The sequence below is a fragment of the Chrysemys picta genome, chromosome 11 (genome assembly GCF_011386835.1).
Source record: "Chrysemys picta bellii isolate R12L10 chromosome 11, ASM1138683v2, whole genome shotgun sequence".
In the NCBI taxonomy this organism is placed as follows: Eukaryota; Metazoa; Chordata; order Testudines; family Emydidae; genus Chrysemys; species Chrysemys picta.
In genome coordinates this window covers 62,047,943-62,065,318 of record NC_088801.1, presented here as the reverse complement: position 1 = coordinate 62,065,318, position 17,376 = coordinate 62,047,943, and the positions used below count along the sequence as shown (strand labels likewise).

General features: G+C 37.8%; 1 protein-coding gene across 8 annotated transcripts in view; it reads right to left on the bottom strand.

Moving 5' to 3' along the window:
- Positions 1-736: 736 nt before the first annotated feature.
- ADAM23 (ADAM metallopeptidase domain 23) overlaps positions 737-17,376 on the bottom strand; it is a 194,049-nt gene continuing 177,409 nt past the window's right edge. For 3 of the 8 annotated variants that reach the window (XM_008172506.4, XM_008172509.4, XM_008172514.4), the window contains one exon: positions 737-4,116. In XM_008172506.4, the coding sequence (XP_008170728.2) occupies positions 4,068-4,116 (49 nt within the window). In that variant the 3' untranslated portion in view covers positions 737-4,067. Of the gene's footprint in view, positions 4,117-10,239; positions 10,295-14,903; positions 14,995-17,376 lie in introns of all 8 variants that reach the window. The other 5 variants (XM_008172503.4, XM_008172505.4, XR_006176707.2 and 2 more) reach the window with 5 other exon arrangements.

The following is a 17,376-nucleotide window of genomic DNA, read 5'->3' as shown; positions in this document are numbered from 1 at the left end:
CTACTGTCATACATCTAATATTTCCTTTGCTGTTATATTATTATATCAATAAGAGGGCCAACTGTCACTCTATTGTAAGCATGCAACTCCACTGATTACACTGGAGTTGCACTTGTATAAACAAGGACAGAAATTCATTCATATTCACTAATTTATTATGTTGGCTTTTATGGTACTTACATAAGATTTCATTCCTTGAAAGCAAAAATATTGTAAATTTTCAGATACAACAGACCAACATTTTATCCCTCTTTACAAATACATCAATGCCTCATTTAGATCTGGCTCTGTATTAAAGACTTGGTAGCAAAATAAGTCAGGATGATATCTTATTTTTAAACTAACTGAGAATGCAGAAGCATTGTAACTCCCACTGATTTAAATGGGAGTTCCACAGGGGGAACAAGTGTAAGACTCAGAACAAGTGTAAAACCCGGTTTTCGCTCACCGGACAGGAGATTAGAACTGGCATCTCTGCTGATCCCACTCCCCCAGTTTTTTCTTCTGATGGGGAAAGTCTGTACATTTTAAAAGAAAAGATCTCACCTGAAACTAATAATTAGAAAGAATCTTTCAGCATTTGAGGTTGGATGAATCTTGGTCAGAATCTATCATCAGAGATTCTTATTGAGGCTTCTGATTGTTCCTGCAAGCTTGGTGACATTCTGAACATGGGAATTTAATAAAATAAGCATACATAATAAAGAAGAAAAATGATCAAAACAAAGCTACAACATTCCATGTTCATGATGTTTTTAATACGATTTTACTAAGAGTTGCAGAACAATGACTATTAAATTTCCATTCATCAGCAGCCAACAAGATATGAATGAGCATTAACTCCAAACAAAAACTGGCTCATAACATCATATTGTGCACTTAAAAAATATTTACAAATCATTTTAAAAAGGAAGATTAATAGTGGAAGCAACAATGAATATAAAACATGGTTGATAGGCTTTCAAACAAAAATAAATTCAAGTATTATTTTGTAAAGTTCCTCAGACATTTGTCTTTAAATTTTGTTTGTGCAATACCCATCTTTGCATAGTAAAGAAAACTTTATAAAACTCTAGTTCTATGTAATTTATTTTTTAACATGCACCTACAGTATATTTAATTTGCCTCACAGAGCTCTCTTATAAAAGGATTAGGTCAATTCAGTGGGATCATGCAGCATACCAGTAAGAGCTGTATAGTTACCAGACATTTTCTTGTCAAGATGAATCATATAATGGAGCAAAAATATAGTGGGTGAAATGGGGACTCGTCATTGCTTAACGTTTACTCTATTAATATTAAATTCTGACACTTGTTAAGATAAATTAACGTAAGTAGCATGTGTACTCTACTAAATGTGGCAAACGAATGGCTTAGAAAATCAACAATATCTAGCTAAATGGTTAAGACTACATAACCCTAGTACCACAGAAAAGATTTATTAGAATCCACTTTTGTGAGTTATGTGATGTCATTTACATCCTGTACATACAGAGCATAATGCTTGTGTGTTTTACACATACACGCACACAGCTAAACAGTGGAGCGTAAATTCAGTCAAGAAATCATATTTCCTATGAAACTGCTGGTGTAACAAAAAGTTACACCAACACTTACCATATGTACATAATATTTGGGGACCACTGTGGTCTGATTAAAAACATCACATCGCACATTTACAATGTTATTTGTGAAATGCTTATCATCAAAGTTTTATTATACAGGTAGTTACATTAGACACCTAATTGATTTTGTAACCACAGTGGCATTTCTACTGTAGTTACCACATTGATTCTGCAGTAGAACCAAAATGTGCAGTTTAGTACCTGCCAGAGAGTAATTATACCTTCCATACGCAGTAGCAAAGTGGAAATAAGCAACATAGTACCAGTGGGCAATATTACAACACAAGTACTTTGAGTTCCCCTCAAAATTACAAGTATTCATTGTCATTGAACATTAATACAACCAAAACCCTTGCTCTGAAGTCAGATAATGTTGAAATAATGCTGTAAATAGCCCTGTTATCACAATATGGAGTAGATCTATATCAACACAGACTACCTCTTACTCATAATGCAATAACAGTGGTAGATTTAACAAAATCACGTTATCTAAAACATCATTTGACAAATAACCATCTTGACTGCAAAACAATATAGTTTTCATGGGAAAGACTTCTCTTTCAGATTGGATATTGTCAGAGTTTGAAATATGTTTGGAGGCAAAAATGTTTTATTGAACAAAGCAAAAAAAAATTATACTAATTGCAACACAAATTTTTTCCTAGTATTTCCATCAGTTAATTTTAAAGCTAAATCCAGAAACTGACTCAAGATTTGAACAAGGAAAATGAAAGTCAGGAAAATGAAATATAAGACCTAAATGGAGTTTGAGTTATAGGACTAACTCCCTCTCATTTATACTAATATCAAAAAGAGGTAATTCCAGTGTAATTCAGAGTAAGGAGAATTATGAACAGGCTCTAAAGCTTTTATTTGCTCAGTTCACCAAGGCCCAAGTCCAATGCCTATTTAAGTTAATGGGAGCCCTTCCACTTTGTCAGTGGACTGGACTGTGCCCCATGTGTGAACATACAAGTAATAGCATTAATGTGCCAACCCTCGGAAGTGAAATCTGAACAAACCCTAAGAGTGATACTAACCATCCATAGCAGAAATAGTAGCTATCCTGATTGTACTTTGAAAGGTGATAGGTACTAAAGAGGGAAACTCAGAGTGACTTGGATGTTTGGATCATCTTTGCAAGCCTGCCAGGAAGGGAGAGAGGAGAATGGGTGGGAAAATGGAGACTAAACGGGAAAGCCGTAGCCTGTTTCAAGCTTTCAGCATTTTGTGAATATTTTAAGGCTTACTTAAGCTTGTTTTCCTTTCACTTGAAAAAGCTAGACAGAGGAAAATAGTTGTTAAAATTAAAAAGCTATGAACTTGGCACTTTCGTGATTAATTTGAGATGGTGTCAATTTTCTTACATTATATACAGAAAATCTGCATGACAGCCAAAAAAGTAATTCAAAAGAGACTTATTAAATACATATGCATTTACACATTTTAATATGGTTTGTTTTTTGGTTTCAAGCATACAAACTTTAGATCACACCTGTTTGGTGCCAGAACTCCCTGGATCTGCATGCTACATCTGCCTTTTTTGAGCAAGCCCAGAACACCCGCTATACAACATGCTAGAAAGATTAAAAGGGGAGCAAAATTAAACCACCAAAAATAGATTTACATAGAGAATAGAATCTTTCTAAGGAAATCCTTCACTAAAGATCCGTGAAAATGATATGTCAATCTCTTATTTCCATATATACATTTTTCTTTCTATAGAAGAACTATACATTATCACTGCTCAAAAACAATAGCTCCCATGCCCAAAGGAATTTTAGTCCAGGAGGTAAAAGAACAGGGACAATGAATCCACAGAATAGGGAACTTTCTCTCCAGAGAGAGAATGCACTGCACTGGTGGAAGAAGATTTCATAAGAAGAGCCTAATATCACCACCTCTGCGTTCTGTGTTTTGTTGTTTTCTTCTCTGTATAGATTTGGGTGCAGATCTTGCGTGGGTCGGCTTGCTATCTTGTTTGTTTGTTGTATATATGCCATGCAATTTACCCTTTCCAAAATTAGCTGCTCATGCCACTGGAGTTTGTCATTTAATATGAAAAAAAAAAGTCATGCGAACTCAAGTTAGAGTGCCAGCAGGCTAGGGAAAAAAATCTTCTATTTTACTATTTTGAAACAGTTCTCTTATTGCACTTGGTTGGTTTGCCCCCTTCTTTCTTTCGTTGAAAAAACAAAACAAAAAAATAAACAGTTGTCCATCACTGTCTTTTTTTTTTTTAAGAGAAAGATGAAAGGAAGGGAGTATTTGAACTTATCTCCAAAAAAGACAGTGTTCCTTCACTCCATCCCCAGCAACTCAACTTTAGTCATTACCATTTCTAATGTTCTTCTTTATTGATTGAGTTCCTGCACAGTGACAGCAAAGACTTTACACCCAGAATCCAGTAGTGCAAGAAGAAGCTTTTCCAGTTAAGTTCCGTCAGATAGGACCTTGCTGATTTGGATCGTACCTTCTCTTTTTGACATTTCTTCCAATGTGCGTCAAAAGGAGATGAAATGAGGAAGAAAAACATAAAACATTAGTTAGGCATAATGGGAGAGAAGCAGTGCTAACACCATAGTAAAGTAATAAGCTCACTTTGAGGTAGTCTCACAAACTAACCTTACAGTGAAGTAACTGTAATGATTGGACTTTGAGAGGGTTTGGACACACTGTATTACAGTATCAATTCCTGCTGTCGCTATGAAGTTTAAAATTGCATGTGTTAAATCTAGACAGTGTATATAATTAACTTTTTTTTTTTTTTTGCAGTACTGCAAGTGGCAGTCAATCCTATTTAGATGGGAAGTCTTTCAGACTGTCTGACGTATCTATACATTAAACCAGGACAGCATTTGTACATCATTTGGAACCACTCTAAACAGTCACATTTCATATACAAAATCACTCTTAAAATGCAAAAAGGCATCTGGCTGTTTATAACAGATACTTATTAATCTCCAAAACATAGATCTTCCACAAATAAGGTGACCATGCCCCCTCAGGTATCCATCTTTGAGTGGCTACACTGAATCCACAGATAATTTTATAGTTGACCAAGCTATCTTAGTGTCTCTGTGAGCTTTTACCATACTATGGACAAAGCACTTTGAATCTCCAATAAGGTACAAAATATAGCAGATACTGAGACACTGCAGTCGAAGGAGAATGGACAGAGACTTTTAATTATGCCATTACAATTTAGCTTTTATACTAATGTCCAGTCTCCTACGATATTGATACCCTATATCAATAAACAGCAAGACATTACAAGGCAACAGCACAAGTTGGGTGCAACCTCCCCATAATCTGGCTTTATGTGGGGCATCAAGCAAGGGGCTCATGCATTTAGTCTTAACATTGGGCATGTGCACCACTACCGCCACCAAATTGTCATGCAAAAGACATAGAACAGGAATTAAAAATTAAATACACAAAGCCCAAAATTTCCTTTTTGACTGTGCTCTCCCAATACCACCATTGCTGTAGTGTTTAAGCTGAAAGCAAGCCTTTCCTAAGTTGTACAGGTGACTTAGGAATCAGTGCAAAAAGAAAAGTTATCCAGGATAGGTCTTTCAGAGGACCTGGCAGCCTTTGATTTTGTGCCAGTGCCTGCTTGAGTATTTGTTATTAAGACATGCAGCGTAAGAGTTATAGGCTTTTAAAATTTCATTGTTTCCCTTTTTATAGAAAAGTGTTGTACTAATCTTCACTGTGACTCAAACTGACTGCACTATTTAGATATATCAACCCAACAATCTCTGTAGCATTCATACCCTCTGAGTAGATTTAGTCAGATGTAGAATAGTATAGTAGGAAGTCTGAATAATATTGACTATTTAAATCTGAATCAAAACTTGTCTGGACTTACTCTCTCTGTCAGTTTCTCTCTAAGGTGTATGAAAAGCAGTGCTTTAAATGACTATCTATTTTTTATTACACAGCATACTGAAATTCAAACTCCACTAACCAACAGTTATTTACCTTTAAAACAAATCTGAAAAATCAGATCACTAATATGTGTGAAAAATTCAGATGATTTAACCGTCCATTGAATGTTTGCATTCCTGTTATTTTTAAGGGAACAAACCACTAAAAGCCTATACTTAAAGTCAAATGTGTTGCCTGAAGTTTTTCTATTAAATTGATGAGCTATGTGACATTTAGTACGAAGTTACAGTGGGAACATGTTTTGCTAGCCTTCCAATATAACCCTCCAGGTCTTCCCAACTGACCCCTTGCTAGAGTAGAACTCCTGAGCAGCACAGTCCTGCTAGTACTGTCTCTGAGCAGTGATGGACGTACTTTGGAACAACTGCCAAATTCTTGTGGAACTGTACCACAGCCCACATCATATCAAATGTCTTCTAGGGTCTATTTCAAAGCCACAAATCTATTTCGATCATGCCCTACAGTTCATTAAATGAAAATACATTCTTCCAAAGGTAAAAAATTAACTCAGCTAATGCCTTTCTTCTTTTTCAGTATTTTCTTAATATGTTACATCAAAATGTTATGTTTCCTCTGGTCAATCATTAGTAACAACGGTTTTCTCCACAATATCAGAGTCTGACAAAGTTGTCATGCCTGAAAATGAAGGGTGTAGGGATCTAAATGTGACATTCAAAATGAGCGCACAAAACTGTTTTTGAAATACACTATGCTTGCTGTTCAGTAAGTCACTTTTGCATATTAATTTTTTGGTAAGAAATAACACCACCTTGCTCTTACGTAATACTTATCTGAATATCTCAAACTGCTTAACTAAGTTGGATAGCATTATCTCACCCAAGGTTATACAATAAGCCAGTGGCAGAACTGAGAGAAGAATTCAGGCCTCCTGACAGAGTCACATGTTCTAACCACTAAAAACCCCATCTCTACTCATAACACATTATATGTTGAGATGAAGATACTAGTCTGTGTAAAAAACTGCAAACGGATGAACAAATCTCGGTTTTCTCCCCAAAAAAGTCATAACTAGAAGTAAGGGAACTAACAATATTACTACTGAAGGATCCCCATGTATTCATGGGCCAAGTAAAGTGTAGCAATTCATCATAATGAATTTCCTACACTATTCTGCTAATCCTCCATTATAGCTAAGCTCCAAGCACTGCTAAAAAAAAGCCATATTATATAAACCTTCCTGGTAAACACTGGTGAGAAGTCAACTAAGCCCTCTACCCTGCTATATCAAGATCCCCACCTGGCTGTATAATTGTTTCCCTCACCCATACACCAAGTGCAATCCTTGCAGTCAGAGCACACAAGGACAATTGGGTTAACGCACACAGGAACCTAGACTCCCCAAAAGAGTCATGCTCCTCCCACATACTACTCAGCAGAATAGGCCTTATGTGCGGTCAGGGTGGAGAGGCACATGCCACATTCTCTTAAAGGGAATTGCAGAGGCTGTGCTTTGTCCCAGGAAGCCTCAGGAGCGCCAATGTGGCAGTGCGGCTTTGTACTCGCCCCAGTTGCAGCCTGTGGCTTCAAAGCATGTGTTAGCCCTTTATATATAAAGCCCAGTTCATATAATGGACTAAAGGTGCCATTAACATCCAATTACATCTAAGACTACTGTGCTATATTTTTGTAACTTCAAAAATGTGAAACAGCTTCCGATTATAAAACAAATTATTAGCAGAAAAGATGTATATCGAAGTGCAAACCATTTTTATAGCGGAGTTGTAAAATACTTAAAACAGAGGTTTCAAATGGAAATGTTGGAAGATTGTTAGTTTTAGCAATGCTTTGTTAAATGTTAAGTTCCCCAGAACTAAACACAAACTCAGTCACATTCTTCCCCCAAATGAATGCATATGGATTCCACTGAAGAAAACACAAATTTGTGCATGTGAGTGCAGAATTTGGCCTACCACAGGAGAGTAGATATTCTGGGCCCTATCTTGAGGAGGTGGGAGACAGGCCTGGCTAGGATTGACAGGTGTGTGGTCTTTCATTGCTGGTTGGCTCACCTACCTCTTGGAATAGCTGTTCTGAGATACTGAAAGCAGCCACCCCTCTCTGGCCAATAGGGGTATCTCTACACAGCATTTTGGAGTGAGCCTCCCAGTCAGGGTTGACCCCCTTTCCTAGGCTTCGGCGCCCGAGATCCAATCTGAGTGGCAACTTTAAAAATAGCTGCATTGTCAGCATTTTAAAGGACTAGCACAAGCCCTGAGTCTGTCGACCGGGGCTGGGAGGCTCGATCCAAATGCTGTATAGACATACCCTAACAGGAACTTCACCTGGCTTCACTGCTGCTTCAGGGAGACAGATGTGCTCCCTGTCTGCTAGCAACGGCTGCTCCGTTGGACTCCCTCTTGGCCCCTTCTGCTCAATCTTCCTCAGCAGCAAAAGGCAGAAGCACTAAGACCACTTCCCTTCCACTCCACAAGAGGCTGCTGTTTAGGGCTCCATATTTCCTCCTCCAGCACATACAAGCAGTGGCCCTTCTTCAAGGATCCAGGTCCACACATGCTCATTGGCCAGAGGAGAAGGAAGAACAGTGTGGGTGCCTTCACTAGTGCAGTAAACACCAACATGAGGAAGAGGAGATGAGCCCTTGGGGGAAGGGTCACGCTACAGAGAATGATGCTGAGGCCACCATCTTAACTTCTGCATTGCCTGTTGTTTTTGGTGCCATTTTAGCCATGGAACTCTAACAGAGAATTAACTTTTTTTTTTTTTTTTTACATTTAATTCCAGCTTCAATAATTCACAGTAATAAAAGTTCAGCCTCCATTAGCTCTGAATAGAAAAAACCACAACTATTACTTCTGTTAAAAATAAAATATTCATAGCATAACTATAACAAGCCACAGTGCAAAGTAATAATCACCTACATTCCATTTAGGATAGTTGCTTTTGAACCTTTTGACGGCATAGTTCATTCTTTGCAAAAATAAATATACAAAATAAAGCCATTGCTACCCCAGTCTTTTATTATAGTTTTGATGTATCCTATTTTTTCTCCTCTTTGCTTATAAGTGTTTTGAGAAGAACACAGCAACTAATGCACAAACACACTGCCTATTTTAGTAGCAGCTAACTACTAGTGTTGCTATTGCAGTTTATTGTGTTCTTGTAAGTCGGTGCCTTCCTCCATGTTCACAGAAACACAAAGTCTTGCCAAAAAAATTAAGGGTTACTCCAATGACTGCACAGTCCCTTCAAATCAGTAATGTTTCTGTAAAGTTTCCCCATACCAGATCTTGAAAAAGTGAGCAAATCCACAATAACCGGGCTGTTGCTATGTGAAACTGAAAATTAAAATAAAGTTGGGGGATGGGATCATCAGCCTCAAAACAGTGACAGAGTCTAGGGCACCTGTTTAGCTAGCCTGTTGCCATCTGTTGGCATGAGGAATAGTAGTAGACATAGCATGTTATTTGATTTTGAGCAGGTGGATTCATGCTGCTCATGGACCCACTGCACACACTTTGCAAGGAAATGCAGAGTGGAAAGAAAAATAGATGTTACTGACAAACCAGAGAGCTGGTATGTAGTTCCTATATGAAGCATACACAAGGTTTCAGAATCTCACTGCACAGGCTCTTTACTGTATTGCCCTACACCACAGCAGAAACAGCATTTCTGATCATTTTTGACTTTCCAGCATCTACCGGATACAGGATTTGGCTCAATTTGAATTCCTAAAGCTGCCTTTATGCAGAAGTTTAAGGATTGGGTAAATATTTGGCCCACCTAGTAACCCTCCACTTGGCAGGAAACCTCTGTTTTTTAGCAGATATTACTGGGAATAATACTGTGCCTATACATTTTTACCCGCCACAGCACCTCCCCTACTAGTCTATTCCACATTCTGAGGACTATTATGCAGTTTCAAAAGGATCTTCCCACATATCTTTTTAATGTAGCCCTTACCAGTACTATTACTTAATATTGTTATTTATTTACCAAATATCCCCTTTCAAAATGTAACAAACTATCAAGCCAGCATTTAAAAAAGCAACTGAATTCGTTACTGTACCAAAACTACACACTTATACATTCACTACTGTCAAGTAAATTCTATATTAAAAAGAACTGGAAACTAGGCCTAAATGTGAAATTCAGAGAGCCCACACAAGACTGCCCACATTAACTAACCCCTCATTCGGCTTCCACTTTAGTCCTTAATGAAGCATTGTAATGGTTTGAAGGGCGCTCCATGGACCTGCTGCCATTATGTTAACTTCACCATCAGTGCAGGTTATGTGTTTGCAGAGTGCCTGGAACAGTGCAGCCCTGACCTATGAGAGGGGACCCTAAACACTACAGTAGTACAAAAAACAATTACAACTTTGTCAAAATATTAAGCAAGGTCTTCTGTCAAACAAAATATAGTTTCTAACAGGGCGCTCACTAGCAGCATTTAACTCAAATTCACTAAATATGTTCCTTAAGATCTATGTGCACTGAACATTTTACTGAGACTTGATCACAACATTTTTTCTTTCCTATTTTTATCCATATCTTTCCAGAAAATGTCTAAACATAAATCCTAGTTTGTTTATTTCTTTAAAGAAAAACTTTGTTTTGCTAATTTATACCAAACTGACCCACTAAGTGCATGAACAAAATTTGCTTAATTGCAGCTTACGTTTGATTTGGACTTGACACCACAGTACCGTATGTGCATGTGAACACCTGATAACCTGTGGAACAAAAATCACATCTCCTAGTTTGTAAAATATTGGCTACTTCTTCTCACATTACTAAAGACTGAAACATCACTTGCTTAAAAGGAAAATTAAAACCCATTCTATTAGTCTTGGACATCCTACAAAAAATCTGGAAGCAAAGAGTGAGAGGCCCTATATTGTGCTAGTCTTCTTCCACATACAAGTGAAAAAGCCTTCTCAGTTTCCCCCCAAAAAACATGCACTTCAAGCTGTGAGCTAGGCCAGGCTATTGTATTTGAGGTTCTGCTACAGAATAAATATTCATATCTTGCTCTTTTTAAAATATTGAACTGATATTTTCAATACGAGAGCTTACTCATACAGGGATACCAAATACTTTTATATTTTTGTATGAGAGAAAGACATGCAGGATGCAAAGTGGAACATTTGTATCGGTGATTTAAGTGATGGGGAGCAGGTTAGTTTTGTGCTGGACAAAAAAAAAAAAAAAAATGTTGACAATACCAAGAAAAGCAATTGATATTGTTTGACTTAAGCCAGAATTGGACAATTTAAAGCCCTGATTCAGGAATGCACTTAAGTGTGAACTTAACTTTACCCCATTCAGGACTGCACTTAACTGCTTTAAGCAAGCATGTTAAGCATATGCTCAAGGATGCTTTCCTGAATCCAGGTTTACCATACTAGTATCCAGAAGCCACTATCACACAGTATCACAAGATCAATCTTTAAAGGAGTTTGTAGGTCTGCATTTAAAAGGATATGCCCTGGAACACAACATTTTAAACAATTTTTTACTGGAGATGCATCCCAAAATATATATTTTTAGGGCTGAGCACAAACATCTGCACGTGGATATATGTATATGGCTCTCATTTACTTCACTGGGAGTGGCACGTGTCTAATGGCCAAATACAGATCTAGAGGCATATACTGTCATTCAATCATGTTACTCCCACTGTGTTAATTCCCAGGAAAATAGTCCACAAGTGGAGGGAAGGCCAGACTTAACATTACTTGTATGTGTAGGCTTATAAAGGTACAAATTCTGCAGTCCTTCATTGAACATTTGCTCAATGAAGGAGTGCAGAATTTGGCTAAAGTTCCTAAACAGAATTAACAACACTATAATTAAAATAAGTTCTCTAAATTACATATTTCTATATAAGGTATATGCTATGTTAATGCAGACACCTTCTTACACGTGTAATTTTTATGACTTCTTTTCTTTTATACTTTTGCATCTAATAGAACCTGTGCTATATAAGATGCAAAGTACACCAACATAACACAATATGCAACACAAGATTGTGAACAGTAATTAATGTTTCACAGACTAGGCCTTTATACATTATAAGCAATCTTGCAGTCTCTCTGCTTGCAGAAGCCCCAATTACTTCAATGGTGAGTCTGCATGCAAAGGGCTGTAAATCAGATCAGTAGCTGTATACTCCAAAATACATACCTCAACTATTGTTCTGCTTTTAACCCATGCATTGAATGTCATAAGTAACAAAGAGTCACATTCTTCCATCTTTAAATGTGTGGAACTCTCAATGTCAGAAGTGGTTTTGTGAGAAAATGTGATGAACAAATACAGGTCATCATTAAGACTATCTTACAAGGAAGACATTAATTTGGGGCCAAATTCTGCCCTCACACTTATCCAAAACTATTGACATTAATAGGCAGCACAAGAAACAATGAGGGCAGAATTTTGTTTTTAAACTCTAATATACTGGCAGTTTGGTAAAAAAAGAATTATGAACAGGCAAGTGGGAGTCTTTTTTGCTCATGTCTAAAGCATGGACTGAATCAAGTATTTTTAACTAGGGTTACCATACGTCCGGTTTTTCCCGGACATGTCCAGCTTTTTGGTAATCAAACCCCCGTCCGGGGGGAATTGCCAAAAAGCCAAACATGTCCGGGAAAATACCGGCCGGGCACTTCCCCTCCCGCGGCTGCTCTGCTCCTCCCCTGACTCTTTGGCTCTGTTTAAGAGCCGAGCTGCCCAAGCGCTACCGGCTTTGGGCAGCCCCTTGCCTCCGGAGCCGGTAGCGCTGGGGCAGCTTGGCTCTTAAACAGAGCTGAAGAGTCAGGGGAGGAGCACAGCAGCCGGAGCCTGGGAGGGGAAGTGCCCGGCCGGGGACGCAGGGTCCGGAGGCATGGGGGCTGCCCGAAGCCCGAGCGCTACTGGCTTCACGGTTTGCCGGGCAGCCTCCAGACCCTGAGCCCCCCAGCTGGGCGCTTCCCCTCCCAGGCTCCAGCTGCGCTGGGGAAGCGCTGGCTGGGGGCGCAAGGTCTGGGGGCTGCCCGGCAAACCGTGAAGCCGGTAGCACTTGGGCAGCCCTTTTCGCGTGGCTGGGAGGGAGGAGGGGGAGTTAGGGCGGGGACTTTGGGGAAGGAGCAGAGTTGGGGCGGGGCTGGGGTGGGAAAGGGGCGGGGCCAGGGACCCGTGGAGTGTCCTCTTTTTTTATTTTTTAAATATGGTAACCCTATTTTAATTATCCTTTTCTTCCTTTTTAATTTCATTTAGTTTTGAGCAGCTATCATACCACCTTAATTCTAGTGGGTTTCGTATACTACTCCTGAGGAAACTGAATGAGAGATTAGGAAAATAATATTTTTTTACACAGATTGGATATCACCTCCCTTGTACTATTTGAGCATGCAAAGCAATTATATTTAACCTAGATTTCTGGTTCTTATTATAACTGATCTGAAGTGGTTTTTAAAAAATATAAAAGCAATAAATACAAAAAAATATTTAAGAACTTCAGTGATTATTGCTTGCATCATGTTCCCAGCTGGAATAACCTGGCTGAGCATTTGTGTACAATGGCAAAAGTTGGGATGTAGTCATCATCCAGGTTGCTTCCATTCTGCCTCTGCCAAATAGTAAACTGGAGTAGGAGTAGCCTTTTCGGACTCTAGCCTGGCTATCATCCAGCCTTACCCTGTCCAACGTACATAAACTGCTCCCATGGAACTGGACTCTACAATCCTCACAACCACAATGCTTAAAAAGAGCCCTTTGCACCCATAGAGATGGAGACAAGACTTGCCCCAATGGAATGTAAATGTGTAGCATTAACATGACAAATTCATAGGTTTTAAAAGGAAACAGATTTTTTTTAACCTACCAAGATTTGAGGACAAGGTTTTATTTCTCCTAGAAGAGAACACTGAAAACAGTACACAGCTGTATTTCTTACAAAGCTTTAGATGATTTGATGTAATGGGCTTTTGCAGGAGATTTTTAGAATCCTGAAATCTGGTGTTGGGTAGTATGCAAGAAAGGAAATTATTTTCTAAACATTGTGTTTCTAAATACACGTGTAATTTTTACGACTACCCATTGTCAAAGATTTAAGATCTTAAACAGGTGTTTTTTTAATTTGTACATTTTAAGTAATCTTCAATCAAGCCCACAATTAAGGGTCAATTGTTGTTGCCATTCATGGATGCACAAAAAAGCAGCCACAATCTTAGTTGTCTTCTCTGACTGCAAGATTGGTGAGTGTTATCACCACCTTTGGTGGTGCTAAACATCTGGGGCCAGATCCTCAGTTGGTGTAAATCAACTCCACAGAAGTCAGTGGAGCTTTGCTGATTTACACTAGTTCCAAACTTAGACCTAGTGTGCTAGTTTGATATGGACAGGATGTGTGTCATTGACATTACAAGGAAAAGCATATCATAGTCCAATTCATCAAAATATAACTCCATTTTGGTTAATGGAAGTTACACCTGGAATGAACTTTGCTCAATATATGTTTCATGTCAATCAATGTTAATATACTAGAGCTGGGCAGGAATCAGTTTTCTTGTCTCAGAAAAATTCTGAGATTTTGTAAATCATGGACAAAAGTCAAAATCTTTGAAAATTTTCATGAACTGATAATCTGAAAAAAAAATCAGTTTGAGTTAATTAAAACTTTTGTTTCAATAATTTTGAAATGTTTTGTTTTCTATCTTTTTTAAACTATAAATTAATTTAAATTTCTAAATAGAACTTTTCATTTTGAAAATGTCAAACATCCTCCTCAAAATGTTTTCAAAATTGGAAATTTCTTGAAACTGCCCATTTCCCATGAAAGGTTTCTGTTTCAATGAATCAGCATTTTTGACAGAAAGACATTTTGTCAAAAAACTCAGAACAAATTCTATAGCATACTTCATATCTTGGTTAGACACAGAGCAGCCTTGTATCAGTTTTCAAGTATTGCTGTGCACAGCTTCAGTGTTCATGTATTTTTCAAAATGTACCTTTAGATTTCCTACCACTATGTTTCGCTCTCGGCGAAGCATGCCAAAATAATATTGATATAGGGAGATGGCTAGACCTTCTTCATGAGAAGAAAAGTATTTCTTTTTTCACTTTTGGAGTTGTTTTCTATAATCTCATGAAGGTTAATCCACGTATACTACTGTTCTCCAACTTTGCACCCTGGTGACATCTGTGTTTTTTTTACATTTCTCCTCTTTTTCAGTGCAAGTGTAACTATTTGAAGCAGTATTTTTCACTTTGAGTCTTGTAGCAGGAACTCAAAACTTAGTGATGTAAGCAGAAAATAGAAATGCCATAGCCACTGAAGAGAAGACATGCGGCATTGCTTACTTAAAGCCCCATCCTGTCCCCCCAAGGACAATAGCTGCTACCAGGATGGCACCAGCGATGGAACCTATTATAAGATTGGTGGCACTAGGACCTGCGATAAAGGATTACGGGAAGAAAGACATAAGAACCAACCACTTCATTCATGACAAGGGAAACGTAATCAAGCAATTTAGGAAAACAAATAACCTACAAGATGTCTCTAAACATTTTCAAAGGGCCCCACTTGCTTTTCATTAATAGTATGAATAAACAAAGCTATTGTAACATTTCTCACTGTGCTATGCCTCCTTTCTAATACTAGATATTTACCTATCTCAGAAATTAACAACCCTGTCACATTCACTTCATTCTCTGGCTTAACTACTCCAATAAACACATAGTACGTGAACCATCAGTTCAGAAAATTCAGATATTTGTAAAATTAAATAAAGTCTTAAAAAATTTTAAAAATAGGATCCAAGGGGTAATAAAACATGAATGTTGTGCTTCATGCCTACTTATTTCACTCCCAAGGCAAATGAAAAACCCCAAAGTCCATCAATTCTGCTTTTCATATAGCTCTGATCTTGTAAGGTGCTGAGTACCTTCAGCTCCCACTTATTTCAATTTGATCTGATAGTGTTCAGCACTTCTTAGGAGGCACACAGCAGCTTATAGTCCCTATGGTTATGTCAACCTTAAGTTTACTAACTACAGAGAGTTCAGCAGAAAGGGTGGTGGAGTAAAAGGGTATGATTCAAATCAAAAATAGTAAAGATCTGTAATTGAAATAAAAGCTGCATTCCCACTGAAGCATTCCAAACATTAATGCATCTCTTCATCATCCTCAAGCAGCCACTGAACAATAAAGTGGGGCAGGGAAAAAGAAGAAAAAAAAGGTGACATAAAATCCATTTGGTGTAATTTTCTCTAAAAAGGCAAGAAAGCACTGTAGGATCAATTATGAATTTCTTACATAAGTGCTTTATTTGCATGGGGAGGAGGAGGAAAAGAAAATACAAAATAGATCTGACTATGATGTTTGTTTGCCCAAATTAATTCCAGACCACAATATTCTCCGCTCTCAGGCACTCTCTGATGTAAATCTACTGTCTCTAAGTCCAAGGCAAAGTAAAACCTAATACAACAATTCTTCTGCATATCACATACCTTATAATTGAACATAAATATTTAAATGCCCATTATTAGCTTTTCAAAAATATTACTAATGAAAAAAAAAAATCCAAAGTGAGAGCTCCCCCACTGCAAAGGCCATTTTGCTATTCTAAGTAGCACAGCTCTGGTTTTGGTATGACGAGGTGTTTGGAATACTGTCAGAGAGATACAGGGAGGAAAAGAGGAGCATCAAGAAAAGATGGGAGAAGAAAAGCAGAGAGGGGTAGCTGGAATAGCTGAAGGAGCTCAGAGGCTAGTTCAGTGTCACATATACCTTATAACACTGCGCAGTCCCAAACACAACCCTACATTTTAAAATTCATCACAGTGATCTGTTTTTGAACAATACATTACATAAGTCAGTTGTTTCCTTGGGTTTTATTTTAGATATCAGGTCAGACTGAATAAAAAGCAAGCTCACCAGCTTTTATTTGCAACATACAGTGCAAAGAAAGAATCATTCTGTATACAGCATATGTTTTACTAGCTCATGTCAATGCATGATTTTGGGATTAAACAGGATACATACCATGCTGCAGATCATTCGTGATTTATCATTCTGAATTAACATACAGAGTTTATAAAAATTATTTTCTTGTCATCCTTAAAAACAATGGCTCAGATTCTGCAATTCTTACTTATGTCGAGTAGTGCCTTAGTCTTGTAATAGTCTCATTTACTTCAAATGGAATTACTTATGGGTACTCACCACAGATGAGGGGGGCAGACTATGGCCCCAAAAATTATATGAAAGCAGTCTAAAATTAATTAATATATTCCCTTTTTAAAATACTTCCTATCTAGACAACACCAAGTATTCAGGGATATTAATAAGAATCTAACTTAACAGATACGAGCAGTGCACAAACGTAACAACAGTAATCAAATGTACATTTTCTACTAATGGAAAACGCATCTTACTGAACTTACCTTTCATAGTCAGAGTTGGCTACAGATCAATAACAATGAGCATGTTGGAAGATAAACAAATGCTGGCACATGGGCATTCTATTTCCAATTAAGAGATTTTTCCTCAAGTACTAGCAACTTTATGATTTTTCATCTATTATCTTTGCCTGACCCAAAACACAACTTCTATCTTTTTTTTGTTTGGTAGATGGATTTGGATTCAATGCAAGCATACTATTTTAGAGGTTTTGCAAACACAGCAAGTAACTGATTTACACAACGTTTCAGAAGCTTTGGAAAATCCACAGAAATTATTTTTCGGCCTGGCCTCAGGAAGTCATTTTTCCACAGAAATATTGCAGTAGTACATTTATCTGATAGTGACATATCTGTAATTTGGAAACAGAAG